At 42.1% G+C, this 20127-nt stretch overlaps 1 protein-coding gene across 3 annotated transcripts in view; it reads right to left on the bottom strand.

The window, feature by feature from the left end:
• Positions 1-20127, bottom strand: part of CUL2 (cullin 2) — a 92772-nt gene that overhangs the window by 49682 nt on the left and 22963 nt on the right. For all 3 annotated transcript variants that reach the window (XM_056519483.1, XM_056519484.1, XM_056519482.1), the window contains 9 exons: positions 16719-16821; positions 15718-15812; positions 13080-13185; positions 11766-11848; positions 7016-7112; positions 6812-6922; positions 5219-5381; positions 4029-4153; positions 2418-2525 (listed from right to left, as the gene is read on the bottom strand). In XM_056519483.1, coding sequence (XP_056375458.1) covers positions 2418-2525; positions 4029-4153; positions 5219-5381; positions 6812-6922; positions 7016-7112; positions 11766-11848; positions 13080-13185; positions 15718-15812; positions 16719-16821 — 991 coding nt within the window. The remainder of the gene's footprint in view (positions 1-2417; positions 2526-4028; positions 4154-5218; positions 5382-6811; positions 6923-7015; positions 7113-11765; positions 11849-13079; positions 13186-15717; positions 15813-16718; positions 16822-20127) is intronic.

The raw sequence follows: 20127 nt of genomic DNA on the forward strand, positions 1-20127 counted from the left end.
CTCTCCGAGAACAATAGGGTCTTCACCAACATTTTCTATCAGTGTAGAGTCAGGAGGGCACCATACACTTTAGACCAGTGGTTCTCAACCTTTTTCGTGACTGTACCCCCAAAGGGTGAAAGTATGTCCACGGGTACCCCTCTCGCGAACTTACACGAAAGGTTTACCCGCGGACAAAATAAGTCATAAAAGTACTTTGTTTCACAATGGCATGTGCTTACCTTTCTGTTGCGATACTTAATCCACTTGTGCCATTATTCCCTCCTCCATCTTAATCCCTTTGTGCCATTATTCCCCCCCCCCCCCTTCCATCTTAATCCCTTTTTGCCATTATCCTCCCCCCTCCATCTTAATCCCCTTGTGCCATTATTACCCCCTCCGGTCCCCCTGGGCCAATATATGAGATACATACAATAACACCCTCCCATACTGCAGTGTTAGACCTAGTTTAACATGTTTACCAGGCCTGTGTCTATCCCGTTCGGCAGGAGTTGGAGGGCCGCACTGATGGTCATATCCTGCGCTGTGCCCGAACCTCTGCTCACGTCAGGCCCGGCAGCCACTGCAGCTCACGTAAAGTGGCCATGGCCGCAGCTCCGACCATGGTACAATACAGTGACCTGCCGCAGGAACTGCAGCATCTAATCCCGGCTCTGCGCTGACAAATACTGGCCAATGCATGGCCGGTATTTGTAAGCGAATTGCCGTACCCCCGCATAACCCTTGGTGTACCCCTAGGGGTACACGTACCCCTGGTTGAGAACCCCTGCTTTAGACAGATGGCAGGTTTGGCTGACTTTAGTGTATGTTGCATAGGTAGCCTCAGAACTGGTGGGAACAATTTTCTTCATGGACTATAAGGGTAGGGTAATGCATACAATATAGAGCTACAAGTAATGTCTTATTGAAAAGGATTATCTATGAATTATGAATTAAAACAACCACCTAACTCCGTGTTTACCAACCAGTGTGCCTCCAACTGTTGCAAAACTACAACTCCCAGCATGCCCGGGCAGCACTCCAGTCGTACATTAGGAGCGGACATCATGTGACCACCACAGCAAATGAGTGGCCACGGCAGTTATGTGATGTATTACTTGCATTATATTGAGCAGTAATGTCGGGATTGTATACATACAAGATAATCTGGCACTGCGCCTATCCATGTAAGTAACTCTTGTCAGCACTTTCCTCTTTTGCTCAGGTGTCTGTGATAGACAAAGTGGCGTGTTCCCCTTTGTCTGTAAACTGTGTTCCCCTTTGTCTGTACACCCCTGCTGTCATCCTTTGTCTGTATTCTGCTGTGTGATTATGTTCCAATAAAGTAAATCAATTTTACAGTATTGGTGATTGCAACATTTGTCTTCTATTTTCGTGTAAAGTCAAGATTGTGACAATCGAGGTCGCTGATTGGCTGCAATGTGATGTCCACAATGCAGACCAGAGGCTGAATGGGGAATCAGTGCTGGAGCAGAGGACAAGTCAAGTAACAATTTGCTATTTTGCCTTATAAAATATGGCTAACGCCTTTAGGTATTAAACCTCATATTATAATTAATATCAGATCTATAGTTAATCCCTTACGGACGCAGGGCGTATGGGTACAGCCTTGCATCCTGGTACTTAAGGACGCAGGGTATACCTGTACGCCCTGCGTTATTCCGATCACTGCCATTCACCGGTGACGGGACCAGGGTGTACAGGCACACCCTCGGTCCTTAAGTACCAGGATGCAAGGGTGTAGCCATACGCCCTTCGTCCTGGAGGGGTTTAAAAAAAATACAAAATAAAGAAATGCTGCAGATTTTACCCATTAATGTGCGCTGTTAGAATTTGCAGCAGGCTAGTGGATGAGAGGTTACAAATCTTCTTTACATCCTGTAGACATTGACCTGCTGTGTTAATATCTGTTGGGAATGTTTACTGTGTATTTTACCACTTTTAATGTAGCAGCGGTGAAATCCACAATGAAGCCACAGAAAACTACACATACATGAAAGACAAAAAAAAGTGTTTGGCATTTTTGCACTAGGTCCCAGCAAGCATACGGCATCAGAGGGTCTAATTCCTATACAAACCTGTGAGTGAATTACAACATTTCACTGCTGCCATATGATAGCTGCAGCCTAAGGGTCTATTCACACGGCAGAATTCTGCCTTAAATTAAAACCCATAGACTATGGGATTCCGCACTCCTATTCACCCTTCTGTATTTCTGAAATTCAGAAGTGTGAATGAAAATGTGGAATCCCATTGAAGTCTATGGGCTTTAATTTGAGGCAGAATTCAGCAAGCTGGAATTCTGCCGTGTGAATAGACCCTAATGGGTAACGCTGTACATCTCTATAAGAAGAGGTTTCTGATCGTCAGATTTTGTCTTATGAGCGATAAGCCTTCTTTGTTCTGGTTTAATGTACCTTGTCTAGTGCACTCATAAAATGTTGATCCCCATTTAAAACTGTGTTGACAAGCTGGACAAATTTACTGTGGACCTCTAAGACCGATTCCACAAATTGGGTTGGCATCTGGAAAAAAAAAAAAAAAATACACATTTTAAAACAGAAGAATAATACATTACATTAAATCGTTCTATTGTGGTGTGCAGAAAGCGCCTATGCAGCCCCATGTATCTCCATGGTTAAAGACGACATCATGCCAGGAAGTGAATGAATGTTTTGAGAATGGCATCACAACGTTTTGTTATAAGATAAAACATATTTTAACCACTTGAGGACCAGGCCATTTTTCATTTTTGAACTTTTGTTTTTTCCTCCTCCCCATCTTAAAATCATAACAATTTAAATTTTCCACCTACAAAACCAAATGAGGGCTTGTTTTTTGTGCCACCAATTTTACTTTGAAAAGACAGAAATCAATTCACCACAAAATCTATGGCAAAACAGAAAAAAGAAAAAAAAATTTGTGGGGAAAATTAGAAAAGAAAAAAAAAACGCAATTTTGGACCTTTTGGAGGATTTCTATTTCACGCAGTGCACTTTTCAGAAAAATTTACATATTATATTTATTCTGTAGATACCCAATGTATATAGGTTTGATTTTTTACTTCTTTAAAAAAAAATTATTGTATGAAAATTAGCATGTTTAAAAATGTCCTTTTCTGACCTCCATAATTTAATTTTTCCGTATACAGAAGTATATGAGGGCTCATTTTTTGCGCTCTGATCTGTAGTTTTTATCGGTATCATTTTTGTTTTCATCAGGCTTTTTGATCACTTCTTATAAAAAATTTTAGGGTATACAAAGTGACCATAAATACGCAATTCTGGACTTTGGTATTTTTTTTACGTATACGCCATTGACCATGCGGTTAAAGTAAAGTTAAATGTTATCGTTTGGACATTTACACATGCGGCGATACCGCATATGTTTTAAAGGGGGGTGATTTAAACTTTTTTAGGGAAGGGGTTAAATCACTTTTATTAAGATTTTTTTTCTTATTAACTTATTTTACACTACTTTTTAGTCCCCATAGAGAACTATTATATGAAATCTTCAGATTGCATACACTGTTCAATGCTATGCCATAGCATAGCATTGATCAGTGTTATCGGTGCTCTGATGCTCCAGCCTGTCATGGATGGCTGGAGCATCAGATCATCGATTGGAAAGGCGAAGAGGCAGGGCCCTCCTGACATCCTCTCAGCTGAGATGGTTTATCGCGGTGGTCCCGATCAGAACCGCTGAGCAGCCAGGACAGGATTTCTTTTTTAACATTCTAGATGCAGCAATCAACTTTGATCGCGGCGTCTAAGGGGATAAAGCTGGGTATCACCATGATCGGTGATGTCCGCCATTAGCCATGGGTCCCGGCAGCTACTGAGCGTGCTTCACAGAAGGGGAGCGGGACAAGGGCTCCTTCCTCCTCAACAGGTTAAAGCTATAAGTGACTTAGTAATCATGCAACTTCCCTCACATAGATCTTATGAACAACCACAGAGGGAAATCAACCACTTTTAGCGTTTAACAAATCATCATGGTTGAGTTAAGTATGCACAGAAAATACTTACATTTTCCTGAGAAAGATTGCTAATAGCTCTAAGGCCCTCGTCGTGGATATGGTTTTGTAATTCCTGAATCATGTGAGGTAAACCATTAGCTACAGCACGAAGAAGGGTGTACATATTGGCCATATCTGAAAATAGATAGAATAGAATATATCAGTTTCGCTTATGTTCTCAATACACCGTAATGTTATTTGTTAATTTAACTTTTGATGCAACATTACACGCCTGTACCTCATGGATTGTCTTACATACTCGCACCATGGCATACAGTGGTGATTGAAGGATGACAGCTAGGCTCCTGCTGTAACGGCCTAAATTTTAGAAAATTCTGATCTTGGGCATTTAACCTCTTAGATGCTATGTTGATATTGACCACAGCATCTAAGGGGTAATGGGCAGGTGCTTTAAGTGATGGCTCTACCAGTCTCTTAGGTGGAAGCCAGACCATTACTTGCATGGCACACAAGGGGCAAGGCAGCCACAGTAGAATCATTGAATGCGCTGTGTAAATCAGATGTCAGGCATCACATACTATACATATTGTAGGGCCATCTTCCAGAGCTACTGCACTCGGGCCACAGAAACTCCATAAGCAAACACTGACCACTTGATACGGTACCACACTTCATTCCCTGGCTCGGCGTTGCAAATTATTGCAAGTAATGGGCTCTAAAGTATAATGGAGCCTGTCTCCTGCAAGGAAACAAAGCCGTGGAGTGAAGCATGGGGATCTCAGCACCAAGATCCCAACCGATCAAAACTTTTGACATGTCTGCATGACATGTTAAAATGTTTTTTTTTTTTTTTTTTAAGGATAGCAAAGCTTTAAGATTGCGGAAATTCTCTGGTCCTGAACCCCCCCCCCCCCCCTTAACTTCTGATTTACTTTTTTAGCCAATTTTATAATTTTGGTTGAAGTTCTCTTTAAAGGGTACCTCGAATTGCACCCAGTCACCTGACTCCAAGCACTGAATCCTTATAACTCCTTGGTAGACAGAGAGGCCGGAAGTCCCATTGACTTTCATAGCAGGTGAATTGCAACACCAGTCAATAGGTCGACTTTCAGCCATTCCGTAAACCGTTCACTTTAGCAGTGGAGAATAGAGTTGACAGTGCATGGAGCTAGAGTGCATGGAGCTAGGTGAAATAGGAGGTGCGCTTTAACACTGTGTTAACAAGTAGTAGTCACTTACCACTTCTCCTTTCTTGCCTAATGATATTGTGACATTCTGCATGTAGGAACTGCAAGTGGTCAGCGACCATTCTCTGTTGGCATTCATGTATCACTTTAGTATATGAACTGGGGTGCAAATACTTTCTACATCGCATCTCTTCATCTGTTAATCTACCTAAAATCTAAAGAGAAAACAAACACATCACCTACAGGTACAGGTAAGTCTGATATAACCGCATATAAAAAAGAAACATAGATAAAAAGACATCTGATGTAAATAATTCTGCACTGTGTAGAACAACTTTTTAACTGCGCTACGTGATGCAACAAAAATGTAATAGGGATACAAGGTATATATGTCCGGCACCGCTAGCGAGGGAGACCGCAAGAGGCTGTATCTGTGTAGGCAATCATGAAATGTACCAACAAATATGCGTGCTGTGACTCTCCAGATGGTGGTGCAGTTATCCAATATCAAATAGTAGATACACACTGTATGAAAGAGCAGAATGGAAGACGCACTCACCACTTTCTTGCTGGGATGAATCTTTTCTTTAATTGCAGCATGCCATACAGAAAATAATCAGGTACAAAAGTGCACAGGGAGCTGTAGGTGGAAACAGGCAGGGGGCGGCAACTAGTTTCGTGCACGTAGTGCAGGGGGCGGCAACTAGTTTCGCGCACGTAGGCGCTTCCCCTGGCTCGCAGTGCGAGCCAGAGGAAGCGCCTACGTGCGCGAAACTAGTTGCCGCCCCCTGCCTGTTTCCACCTACAGCTCCCTGTGCACTTTTGTACCTGATTATTTTCTGTGCAGCATGCTGCAATTAAAGAAAAGATTCATCCCAGCAAGAAAGTGGTGAGTGCGTCTTCCATTCTGCTCTTTCAAAAAATGTAATAGGAATCACATTGGCATAGATCTCAAAGCAAACATTGTGAGCACGCACGTTCGCATAGGCGAATGAGAATAATTAAAGCAGTACTCCGGCAAAAAACATCTTATCCCCTATCTGAAGGGACCCCCGCGATCTCCAGTGCGGCACCCTGGTCATCCGTGCCTGGAGCGAACTCTGCTCTGTGCCAGATGACTGACCACTACAGCCGCCACGTAAAATCCATTCAAGTCTATGGGAGGAGACGCGACCGCTACGTACTAGCTGTCATGCCCCCTCCCATAGACATGAATGGAGGGGGCGTGGCATCACGAACACGGAAGCTTCTGCGTTCCGGACGCTGCTGGCCCGGAGATCGCGGGGGTCCCCAGTGGTGGGACCCCTGCGATTAGACATCTAAGATGTTTTTCACCGGAGTAACGCTAAGATAATCTCGACTCATGAGTCTTTTTAAGGTGTCGGCTTTGCAATACAATATCATAGCCCTTATAAAAAGCAATACTATTGCCCCATAAAGCCCCATGTGTATGGACTACAGATCACCCCAATGATTATGATCAAGTCCAATAAAGAAAAGATTACAGCCTGGATTAGGCTGCACATGATGTCCTTCTAAAGGAATTAAAAGTCAACAAACACCATAGGATCTGCTAACAATCTAATGTGTATGGGGTCATCATATACAGCGTCATTAACTATTATCGTGTATTGGTAATACATACTTTTTCCATATATTGTGAGCAGTTTGACTCTTGTAATAAGTTTGAAGCTTCTTGTTTGTAATACTCCCCTGTTTCAGCCAGAAAAGGCCACTCAAAAATTTCATGATAAAACTGAAAAAATGAGAAAATGCAGTTTGAAATCAAACAAGCCACGAACCGACATGGCAAAAACACAAAAAACACAATTCACAAGGACTTCAGTACCTTTAAGGGAAATTTTTTCTTATACTGTTCAACATGAACAAAGGAGTTGATAACCCCGTGGATTACTTTTTGATTTGGGTCTTCCCCACATCGATCACTGGAAAAGTAAAGACAGATGGTGAATAAGGCAAACTCATCAAAAGACACACCAAAACCTTTCAGGCTGGAACATAACACAGTTGTGACTGACGCTATCTAATATCAATTATCTTTTGGAAACAAAGCTGCTATGGTCAGCTAAAAATACTGATGTATGGCAAGATCATCCAGATGAGCCCTTTTCTGAAAGTTCTGTTTTTGGACAGTTTAGTCTGCCATATTGCAGGTGAGAGAATTCCATTAAAGGGGTACTCCTGTGGAAAACTTTTTTTTTCAAATCAACTTTCTCCAGAAAGTTAAACAGATTTGTAAATTACTTCTATTAAAAAATCTTAATCCTTCCAGGACTTTTTAGGGGCTATATACTACAGAGGAAATGGTTTACTTTTTAGATTTCTCTGATGTCATGACCACAGTGCTCTCTGCTGTCCATTTTAGGAACTGTCCAGAGCAGCATATGTTTGCTATGAGGATTTTCTCCTCCTCTGGACAGTTCCTAAAATGGACAGAGATGTCAGCACAGAGCACTGTGGTCATGACATCAGAGAAATCTATAAAGATAAGCATTTCCTCTGTAGTATACAGCCCCTAAAAAGTACTGCAGGGATTAAGATTTTTTAATAGAAGTAATTTACAAATCTGTTTAACTTTCTGGCACCAGTTGATTTAAAAAAAATAAATAAAAAAAATGAAGTTTTCCACGGGAGTACCCCTTTAATGATTAAATAGCAGCATTTTGGAGGATCAAAATGTTAGGCATATGGGCGACTGAAAGGGGAACTCCGGCCCTAGACATCTTATCCCCTATCCAAATAATAGGGAATAAGAGGTCTAATCGCGGGGGGGCCCACCACTGGGGACCCCTGCGATCTCACCTGCGGCATCTCAGACATCATGTGCACGGAGCGAACTTCGCTCCATGCCGGATGACTGACAATGCGGGGCAGAGGCTCGTGATGTCAGAGTCACGCCCCGCTCATGACATCACAGCCACGCCCCCTCAATGCAAGTCTATGTGAGGGGGTGTGACTGTTTTGTATTTTTCCTCATGCACCGGGGTAACGGTTCGGCTTCATCCTGGCTTCCGATTCAACATCCACGAGTGCCTAGAGACTAAGCAACTATAAACGGTGAGCTGGCTACATTTTTCTTTGACTATATTAGCAATATCTAGACCAGTGTTTCCCAACCAGGGTGCCTCCAGCTGTTGCAAAACTTCAACTCCTAGCATGTCCGGACAGCCTTTGGCTGTCCAGGCATGCTGGGAGTTGTAGTTTTGCAACAGCTGAAGGCACCCTGGTTGGGAAACACTGATCTAGACACAGGAGCATATTGTAAATGGATTTTTTTTTTACATTTTATATGATCTAACAAAGAAATATATGACTTATTGTTAGACAGCCCCTGAAAATACCAGTTTGTACATTTCACACAGACACCTAAAACACTGCCTGATATTTAAAAGGCTTTTCTAGTGACTTATCCCATATCCTCTGTGACGTGCAGACATCTGGGGTCCTGTTCTGGAGATAGGAAGGGTCCCAGTGGTGGGACTCTCCATGATAAGAAACGTATCCCCTATCCTGTGGATACGGCATAAGCAAGTTGTTCTTCACTGGACCATTCCTTTTAGAAAATATTGGGAGACTATCGGAAACTACATAAAAGTTACTTGTCTGCATGTCCATATAGATAAAGGCAAGGGTAAAAACCTCAGCCAAGCATAACACTTTATGTGACAATGTGATTCTCCTCATATATCCTCTCCTTTTTAGGAAATTAAAGGGGTATTCCAGGAAAAAACTTTTTTATATATATATATATATATATATATATATATATATATATATATATATATATATATCAACTGGCTCCTGAAAGTTATACAGATTTGTAAATTCCTTCTATTAAAAAATCTTAATCCTTTCAATAATTATCAGCTGCTAAAGTTGAGTTGTTGTTTTCTGTCTCGCAACAGTGCTCTCTGCTGACATCTCTGCTTGTCTCAGGAACTGCACAGAGTAGAAGAGGTTTGCTATGGGGATTTGCTTCTAAACTTGGCGGTTCCCGAGACACGTGTCATCAGAGAGCACTTAGAAAAGAACAACTCAACTTCAGCAGCTCATAAGTACTGAAAGGGTTAAGATTTTTTAATAGAAGTAATTTACAAATATGTTTAACTTTCTGGAGCCAGTTGATATATATAAAAAAAAGTTTTTTCCTGGATAACCCCTTTAAGGAAAGTTCACCTGCAGGAATGAAGGACTTTACTTTAGTGAGGCGACCGATGCTACGCTCTCCTCTGTTCACAGATGTGATGACATCACCAGGGAGAGCAGCAGACACATCTAGATATCTGCACTGCTTTACCTCAAAGTTTTATTGTGACCCTTGGCTTTTTTTTTTTTTTTTTAAGTTGGCCTTAACAACTCCTATTCATGGCCAAAATGTGATTGTTAAATTTGTTACACTTTTTATTCCACGTCATCCTCCTTTCCCGGAGCAGAGGTTAATAGAGCGCTTACTAATACAGTAATCTTCTGTGCGCCTTTGCGTCGAAAGAGAGAGGTTAAATAGGATTACAGAAAAATAGCAAATGAAGAGAACATAGGACGTCATAAACAGAGCTAGAAGCAGGCGGCTAAACTGGGACACCTGTGGATGACGGAGAGGAAAGGGGAAAGCTGCGGGACCTTGACCTTTATGGGACGCATCCAAGTATTTTGGCTCCATCTAACATTCCATGTAACACAATCATACAACTTAATTTGTATGATCATTATATGTAATGATATATGCATTACATACATATATATATATATATATATATATATATATATATATATATATATTAGGGATCGACCGATATCTTTTTTAGAGGGAAGATACCGATAATCGGTGCAGGTTAGGGCCGATAGCCGATAACTTATACCATATTCCGGTATAAGTTATCGGCTATTTATCCCCCCGCGACACCGCTGCAGATCATTGATTTAAAGCGGGCCCTTTAAATCAATGCACTGAAGGGGCTTTTGCGGTGCCATAGGCCGCTGCCACCCGCTACTCTCCCCCTGCCTGTCCGGGGGTCCTATCACCGCCACCCACGCACCGCTCCGCGCCCCCTACCGCCGCGTCGCACCCCCCACCGCCCCGGCCCCATTGCCTCCCCATCCCCGGTTTTATAATTACCTGGGCCCAGGGTCCACTCTACATCTGGCTCCGGTGGTGTCCTCCTGAGCTGTCACTGTGCACACTGACTGTGACGTCACGTCGCGCACGTCACTCGTCATTGCGCACAGCGTAACGCAGGACGCAGCAGGAGCCCCAGGAACAGGTAATAATAAAACCGGGGATGGGGGAGGCAATAGGGCCGGGGCGGTAGGCGGTGCGACGCGGTGCGGCGGGTCGGGGGGGGGTTGTTTGGCGTTCGCAGTGCGGTGGGAGCGGTGCGGGGGGCGGGGCATTATCGGCAGGGTAATTGCCGATACCGATAATTCCCAAAATCGTGATTATCGGCCAAACCGATAATCGGTCGTCGATCCGTAATATATATATTTATATTTATATATATATATACACACACACACATATATTACTAGCAAGTTGTATAATTTTATTTAAAAGGTGTGTTCTTACAAAGACAGTCTTTTTTGTAAATGGAAGAAAATACGTCTTCGCACTAACGTCTGACATGTCACAATAACATCCTAGAAGTTGTAAATCGGTGTGGGTCTGGTTGTCGTGCCGAGACCCTCACTGATCACTATACTATGAAACATTCGCTAAATCCATACACTGCACACCTGTCTTTCCGAGAAGACCTGAACACTAAGGAAGGGACACAGCATTTAGCTGAGCGCTTCAGCCCCTTACGTCTAGTGATTGGCGGGGGTCTCATTCACAACATTAAAGGGGTACTCCTGTGAAAAACTTTTTTTTTTTTTTTTAAATCAACTGGTGCCAGAAAGTTAAACAGATTTGTAAATTACTTCTATTAAAAAATCTTAATCCTTCCAGTACTTTTTAGGGACTATATACTACAGAGGAAATGCTTTACTTTTTAGATTTCTCTGATGTCATGACCACAGTGCTCTCTGCTGACCTCTGCTGTCCATTTTAGGAACTGTCCAGCGCAGCATATGTTTTCTATGGGGATTTTCTCCTTCTCTGGACAGTTCCTAAAATGGACAGCAGAGGTCAGCAGAGAGCACTGTGGTCATGACATCAGAGAAATCTAAAAAGTAAAGCATTTCCTCTGTAGTATATAGTCCCTAAAAAGTACTGGAAGGATTAAGATTTTTTAATAGAAGTAATTTACAAATCTGTTTAACTTTCTGGCACCAGTTGATTTAAAAAAAAAAAAGTTTTCCAAAGGAGTACCCCTTTAAGACATCCCTATAACATGTCAAAAGTTTAGTTACACCCAGCAATTATCTATTACTATCAGGGAGGCACAGATCAAGCCATTACTTTACATTGCAGCATTAAAAATGAGTAGTAGACCATGTAATGCAGTGTTTTCCAACCAGCATGCCTCCAGCTGTTTCGAAACAACAGTAGAACACATAAGTTGACTAATTTATATGTAGCAACGTTAAAGCTGCATCTATTCACCAGTTTCCCGTATTAAGAAATGAGAGATGTCACCTACCTCTTAATCTCTTTGAGAAGCATTCTAAGGAGGGTTTCCTGCAGCGGCTCAATCATCAGCTTCCTCCACATATCAAGTGCTAACTGCAAAAGACATGAGGTACTATTAAAAAGACAGTCTCTATAGACAGCAATGCATTTTTAAGCGAATTTCGCCAAAAGAATCAACTTGCCGATTGTTTTGGTGGAGGCTGGAATCGGGATTTTCACGGTGCAGCAGAACCCCATTCAAAATTAGACTGCAACAGAATTTCCGAGCTGAATTTTTCCTCTGGATTCCACTCTGAAATTCCATCATGTAAATATGGCCATAGAAGTCTACTTCTAGGTCTTTAAAAAAAATAAAAATAAAAAAAAATGCCATACTCAGAGCATACTACCTAAAAACGCCGCTAAAAAGGGCAAAAAATTTCAACCTGCTATGAGAATCTGGTGTTTCATATTTAGCTATTGACGCCCAGCCAAAATCCTGCACAAAAGAACGCCATGCAGGAAGTATGGCTTTTTTTGGAGCATTTTTTTTCTTCACAAAAATGCCCTGCGTGTTTCCAGCCTTTAAAGGGTACTCCAGAGGGGGGAAAAATATTGAAAATCAACTGGAACCAGAAATTTATACAGATTTGTAAATTACTTCTATTAAAAAATAAATCTTATCAGCTGCTGTATGCTCCAGATGAAGTTGTGTAGTTTTTTCCAGTCTGACCCCAGTGCTCTCTGCTGACACCTCTGTCCGTGTCAGCAAATCCCCATAGCAAACCTCTCTGCTCTGGACACTTCCTGACATGGACAGAGGTGGCAGCAGAGAGCACTGTGGTCAAACTGAAAAGAACTACACAACCTCCTCGGGAGCATACAGCAGCTGATAAGTACTGGAAGGATTAAAGGGGTACTCCCACCCTAGACATCTTATCCCCTATCCAAAGGATAGGGGATAAGATGTCTGACCGCGGGGGTCCCGCCGTTGGGGACCCCCGCAATGTTGCATGCGGCACCCACCTGTTTCTTGTCCGGAAGCGCTGGAGGGTCTCGGTCGCGACCACTGGAACGGAAGTCTGTGACGTTAGGACTGCGCCCCCATCCCATCCCCTCAATGCAAGTCTATGGGAGGGGGCGTGACCACCGCAGTCAGACATCTTATCCCCTATCCTCTGGATAGGGGATAAGATGTCTAGGGTGGCAGTACCCCTTTAAGATTTTTTTTATAGAAGTAATTTACAAATCTGTATAACTTTCTGGCACCAGTTGATTTGAATCCTCAGTAGTACCTATTTAAATAGACAAATGATTCCTCAGCATATCTATTATAAACACTCACTTCACCAATCTCCATCAGCGGCTCATTCATGTCTACTCCTCCATAGCCGTACTGCAGATCTGCTTCAGTCAGCTTGTTTTTCTTTATGAACTGTGTGTTGAGATACCTGTGGTGGACAAATCCCTGTGATCATGAGAATACGACACCCTGCAACTTCTCATCAGATTTTATTTATTATCATGATAGATGATGAGCATTAAAACTACAACGGAAGATGCAGGTGAGAAGTATAATGAGAATAATGGTCACATTTCTGCACATAAGATAAATTAGAAAGAGGTTTCTTTGTTAGGGTGTAGTAGTAACATGCCAGACCAGGGGGTCTTCACTAGACTCTCCAGCTATCATGTGAACCCCCTCATCTAATGGCTAAGATCAGTGTTTACCAAACAGTGTGCCTCCAGCTGCTACAAAACTACAACTCCCAGCGTGCCTAGAAAGCCAGTCTGTTCAGTTTAATTAACATTATATTTTTATATGAAAAGAGAAAAAGTGGTGGTCCGGCACTTTCAGGACTAGGGCAGTATGTGTAAGGACAGATGAATGCAGATAAGGCAAAATGTGGACCATGGCGGTGCACCTCAGCATAAGCAAACGTGATATGACAAAGAAGAGGCCAAAACGAGGTTGTACTCACCATCCGCTGGCTTTAGTCAACACGGTACAGGCATAGATGAGCGGAGGCAGGGGCACACCGGGACAAGTTGTTTCGTGCTGGTTTGTGCTTCTTCTGGCCGGAGGCCAGAAGAAGCACAAACCAGCGCGAAACAACTTGTCCCGGTGTTCCCCTGCCTCCACTCATCCATGCCTGTACCGTGTTGACTAAAGCCAGCGGATGGCGAGTGCAACCCCATTTTGGCCTCTTCGTTGTCTCATTATATTTTTATAGTTCAGACATTTACACAGCGATACCAGACGATTCAAACTTATTAGGGAAGGGGTTAAATTCCATTTATTAAATTATTTTTTTTTAAACATTTTTACACTATTTTTTAGTCCCCATAGGGTACTACAACATGCAATTATTGGATTGTTTACGTTGAAAAATGCTATGTCATAGCATAGCACTGATCAGTGTAATCAGTGCTCCATTGCTCTGGAGCCTTGGAGCAGGAGGCAGGTAAGAGCCCTCCCGCCGTCTTCTCAGCTGATCGGGACACCAAGGTTTCACAGTAGTGGTTCCATTCAGCACCGCTGAGCAGTCGGGATTGTTTTATTTTTATTTTACTTTTTATTTTAGACTACACAATCAACTTTGATCGCAGCATCTAGGGGGTTTATGCCAGGCATCACCGTGATCGATGATGTCCAGCATTAGCCACTGGTCCAAAGCACACGTCATGGATGGGGAGCAGCCGAAGGGCGTACTTGTTCGCCCTGCGCCCTTAAGAGGTTAAGTCTAATTTGTATTTCAACTATAGGTGTGATGGAGGTATCAATCAAACAAAAGGGTATGCATGGATTCAGGGTCGGAAGCCCTATACAGCCATGGCCTTAGTTTATACACCAAAAACCAGCCTGGTGCGTTTTGGAACTTCAGGACCTTAATCATGGCATCTGTGGGAAAGTGCAGCTAAAACAGAGGTATCCGAAAAATTAAGACAAATAGATAAAGGCAGTCTGTAAGCCAGAGGTCTTTAAGGCAATAAAAATGTGTGTAAACTTGTGTAAAGTTTAATATAAACAATCAAAATAAATTGCCGAAATTCAATACAATTCTCCAGTATTAGCAGAGATATGCAGGAGGATGTAGTCCTTCATCTAAAAGCAAATCACACTGCAGGGAAATAGTGGACTCCAAATCTTCAAGAGTGTACCTTATGAAAAAGGGGGAACACAAACAACATACCACCAGACCACCCAAACACGTTTCTGTCCCAATATGACGATCTCCTCCCCGCTCGGGATGTGAGCAATAAACAAACCGAGTGATATGGTGAGGACACACAACAGTAAATAGACCAGACAGACTGACAGCATGACCTCACAATAAGGACCTGCACCCATATAAATTAACCAAAGGTAAAACATGTAATAGAAAAGTGTAAATGGAACAGAAACGGGTAGGTATAGAAATGTGCTGTGACAATTATTGTTATCACAAGTAGGTAATGGATAACCTAAACCAAGAATAAGTATAAGAATAAGGTCTAATATTCTAATAAATGCGGGCTAAAGTAATGGTACCAGAGTGTCACGCTAGGGGGGTACATCGCGGGAGTGCCCGATAGATCAGACCCTCACTGCGCTGTTAGTACGGTCTATTACTGTTGTGTGTATTCACCATATCACGTGGTTTGTTTATTGCTCACATACCCTATAGCGGTTCCTCCCCCCCCCGAGGAAGTTGTAGGTCAAATTGCAACAGAAATGTATTGGGTGGTCTAGGGGTATGTTGTTTAACAGGGTGCACCCTATTTAACACTATTTATAGCCCTGCAGTGTGATTGCTTTGTTTGTCTTGGCTTTTAGATGAAGGACTGCATCCTCCTGCATATCTATCCTAATACAGGATAATTATTTTAATTGTTTATGTTAAAACGTTGAGTTTTTTCACTTTAAGTACGTTTACACAAAATAGAGGTACAGTAACTCACATTTGCAAAAAGAGGGTATAAAAACAGAGTTGATTCTTTACCTATATAGACAGTCCATGTAGTCTGCCCCTCTACTGTATTCCTCCCAGGACCGGTGATACACCACAAGAACTTGTTCTGCCGACGCCAAAACTTTCTGTGAAATAAAAAGTAAATGATTAGTTTTCTTAAGGAGGCGACAGGTTTGCGTATTTAAAAGGGACTGTATGCGACTAAAAAGACATGGCGGCTTTCATGCCATGTGCTGTCGTTCAGTCCAATTCATGGAAAGCTTATAAGCTGCAAAGATTTCCAAGTCCCAAGAGAACAAGATTATTAATAGATAAGTTACTCATACAGATTTTTTTGAGGTTATTCAGCATATCCGATGCCTGCCACAAATATAAGGCTCTGTTCACACCTTAAAGGGGTACTTCGGTGGAAAACATTTTCTTTTTAAATCAACTGGTGCCAGAAAGTTAAACAGATTTGTAAATTACTTCTATTAGAAAATATTTACCCTTCCAGTACTTTTTAGCAGCTGTATGCTACAGGGGAATTTTTTTTCTTTTTGAATTTCTTTTTTGTCTTGTTCACAGTGCTCTCTGCTGACACCTGATGCCCGTATCAGGAACTGTCCAGAGCAGCATAAGTTTGCTATGGGGATTTACTCCTGCTCTGGACAGTTCGTGATACAGGCATCAGGTGTCAGCAGAGAGCCCGCAAGGCTGTCAACGGAACGTCAGTGTGAACAAAGCCTTGTATTTGTGGGCAGCATCGGATATGCTGAATAACCTCAAATATAACTGTATGAGTAACTTATCTATCAATAATCTTGTTCTCTTTGGACAAGACAAAAAAGAAATTCAAAAAGAGAAGAATTTCCTCTGTAGTATACAGCTGCTAAAAAGTACTGGAAGGGTAAAGATTTTTTAATAGAAGTAATTTGAAAATCTGTTTAACTTTCTGGCACTAGTTCATTTAAAAAAAAAAAGAAATAATGTTTTTCACCGGAGTACCCCTTTAACATATTTGACATAAAAGAATGGTCACAGTTGCTTACCGCATGTAACTGTAAAACATGATTCTCTAAGAAGGTTTTTGTTTCGGCATATAGTCTCTCTCCAAGAGGTTCTGGGTAGGCAACACAGAGTGCATAAATATCACTGAAGAAATGTTAAAGAAAACCTTGAACAAACTCCCAATGTTTCTATACCAGTGTTTCCCAACCAGGGTGCCTCCAGCTGTTGCAAAACTACAACTCCAAGCATGCCCGGACAGCCGAAGGCTGTCCGGGCATGCTTGGAGTTGTAGTTTTGCAACAGCTGGAGGCACCCTGGTTGGGAAACACTGTTCTATACCATATCATTATACACAAAATATGATCAGTCTATATTATTCACCATATATAAACCTATACAATCATACTGTAATAAATATAAACCTCTTAATTGAAATCTATTATATTAGGGTCTAATGCAAGCTTCAAAGCACATAAAACCAAAAAAGATTAGGCGGAATGTACACTACGGAAAATCCGCCGCAAGCCCCATTGAAGTCAGTAGGGACTGTGGTGGATTTTCCACAGCGTAAATTCCGCGGCAGAAAATCTGCTGCGCACAGCTGAGAAGAGCCCGCTCACTTTCAAATACGCAGCAGGAAACCCGCTAAAAAATCTGCGCGTGTGAACGTATCCGCGCAGGTACATTCACACGCGCAGATTTTCAGCATATTTTAGGCTGCAGATCCGCTGGTGAAGGCCCGCTCTATGCTGTCTTTACATGTGCCTGCTGGTAGCGGCAATACGCCGCTACCAGCAGGCACACTGCGATGTGAGAGTCGCAGTATACTCACACATCGCGGGAGCTCTCTGCCTAACTCAGAGCAGGTAGAGCGGCCGCGATGTGCCAGTATGCCGCGCACATCACTGCAGTGTGTCTGCTTGTAGCGGCGTATTGCCGCTACCAGCAGGCACATGTAAAGACAGCATAAAGCTGGGGCCTTCACCAGCGGATCCGCAGCTAAATACGCTGCGAAAATCCATGCGTGTGAATGTACCCTTAGTAAGATTATTCTGTGGTTGCAGTGGAAAAAAACAACTCTAAAAGTCCCCAAAATGTTGGTAGGATTGCCAGACTAATGTGCATGAAAGCCTTCAATCTCTGCCCCCAAAAGATGATATCAAGGGGGAGAAGAATTGGGCATTTCAATTTCAACAACCGATCTTTTAGTTCTTTAAGGGTCTATTCACACGTACAGTATTCTGCGCAGATTTGATGTGCAATATTGATGTGCAGGATTTTCTGCTGCAGATGTCATTGTAAACTGAATGACTGAACACAGCCTGAAATCCTGCACATCAAATCTGCGCATCAAGTCTCCAGAGTACGGATATTCATGGTGCAGCATAGGATGTTTTATAATATCTTTTAATTTCGGGTGGATGGGTTGTTGCGGGATAGTTGAAGTGCACTTATTTAGTGCCAGGCAGGCCAGTCAGGGTGTCACCAATGTGGTACGCCCCACCTCCCCGTCACTCTCTAGCAACGCTACTGGTAATAAAGGGTAGATAAAGAACGTCGGCTGTTACATAGTTACATAGTTAGTATGGTTGAAAAAAGACATATGTCCATCAAGTTCAACCAGGGAATTGAAGGGAAGGGGTATGGTTAGATGAAGGGGAAGGAATTTCATTTTATATTTCTGCAAAAGCATTAATGTTATATTGTTCTGGGAATGTATATAATCCTGTTTTGAAGCTTTCAACTGTTCCTGCTGTGACCAGTTCCTGAGGTAGACTGTTCCATAAATTCACAGTTCTTTTGGCAAAGAATGATTGTCACCCCTTGAGACTAAACCTTTTCTTCTTCAGACATAGGGAGTTGCCCCTTGTCCTGTAAGGGGGTTTAACCTGGAACAGTTTTTCCCCAATTTTTTTGTATGGGCCATTTATATACTTATATACGTTGATCATATCCCCCCCCCCCCTTAAACTTCTCTTCTCAAGACTAAACAAATGTAATTATTTTAATCTTTCCTCATAGCTAAGATGTTCCATGCCCCATGTTAATGGGGCGTCTCTGCACCCTTTCCAGCTCCACAACGTCCCTTTTATTAACATAAGGGAAAACTTTTCTATTTTAAAAAGCGGGTTTCCCGAGTTTTTGCTTACGTGTGATTTATTCATCAAGGTCGTGCGACTATTTGATAAATAAGCAAAAGTAAGCATGTAAGCACAAGTAAAAAAAAAAATTGTCATATAAAAGCCATACATTTGAAAAGAATGATAAATCTCCATTGGATTTTAGATGTGTATACATCTATACTATTTGTTCTTCCTAAAGGATGGGGCTGTTTAGTTTCTAAATGCTTTTCCTTTATGCTATTTTATTAAAAATAAAGCCTTGTGCAGACAATAGATTTTACCATTTAGAAAATAAAATCTGCAACTCATCTGTGTGAGAAATCTGAGGACAGATGTGGGATTTTCACCAAATGTAGGGTCACACATAGCGTATACACTGCGTAATTGATGTTGTGTATTTCAGTGCTAGCGTGCTAGCCAGTGTTTATTATTACTCTCATAGACTTTGCTAGCACAATTCTTCTGTGATTTTCACTCCAATATTTATTTTTACCAACATACAAAATGACTGTTGTCTCAGATTTTTCCCAGCTTGCAATGCAGCTGAGACCTGACTCAGTCAACTGATGACAGGGAGCCTGTCTGCTTCAATGGGTGGAGGGATCGCTTGGTGGGAGAGAGATCAATCTGCAACAGCTGTAGGCACCCTGATTGAAAACCACAGGTCTTTTGAATGGATTCAGCTCATTTATGTTTCAATGGGTGGGGTGGCTGATGTGTGAGAGGGAGGAAGATGGAATTGTGGGATTTGTAGTCAAAAAAAGAAAAGTCAAACAGGAACTACCAGTTCACAAACAGCTAGCCACAGTGTTATGGTAATCTCACAACGTAGCCATTTAGCCCCAAGACAAGCGCAGATCCTTCCTAAGGATGTCTATTACTGTCTGCCAGGTACGTACTAAAATCACCTTATGGTGGAGAACCCCTTTAAATGTACAGAGAACTTTAAAGGGAATCTATCACCATGAAAATGATGTCTAATCTATCAGCCATATGGAGACATAGATTTGTGTGTGTAAAATATAAAATCTTTGTGGGAGAAGATAGCTTGTCATATATATATTATACTGAATCATTTAAAACTAAGATATGAATCTGCTCATATCTTCCTGCTCTATAATATGATACTAATAGATTTAATGACAATTTTATGGTTTAGGGTCCCCTTTAAGGAATGTATAGATGTTCTGACAGTATGGAGTACACAGCCGCTGTCTTTGCAGTGACTTCTGATGTGCTAGTAAAGCATTGCCATCAATTTCCCTCCGCCGTTCCAGCATGCCCACAGGCCAAGCAACTACAGATCTGCCAGTCTCAAAATAGTGCA

This window comes from Hyla sarda, chromosome 5 (assembly GCF_029499605.1).
Source record: "Hyla sarda isolate aHylSar1 chromosome 5, aHylSar1.hap1, whole genome shotgun sequence".
Classification (NCBI taxonomy): Eukaryota; Metazoa; Chordata; class Amphibia; order Anura; family Hylidae; genus Hyla; species Hyla sarda.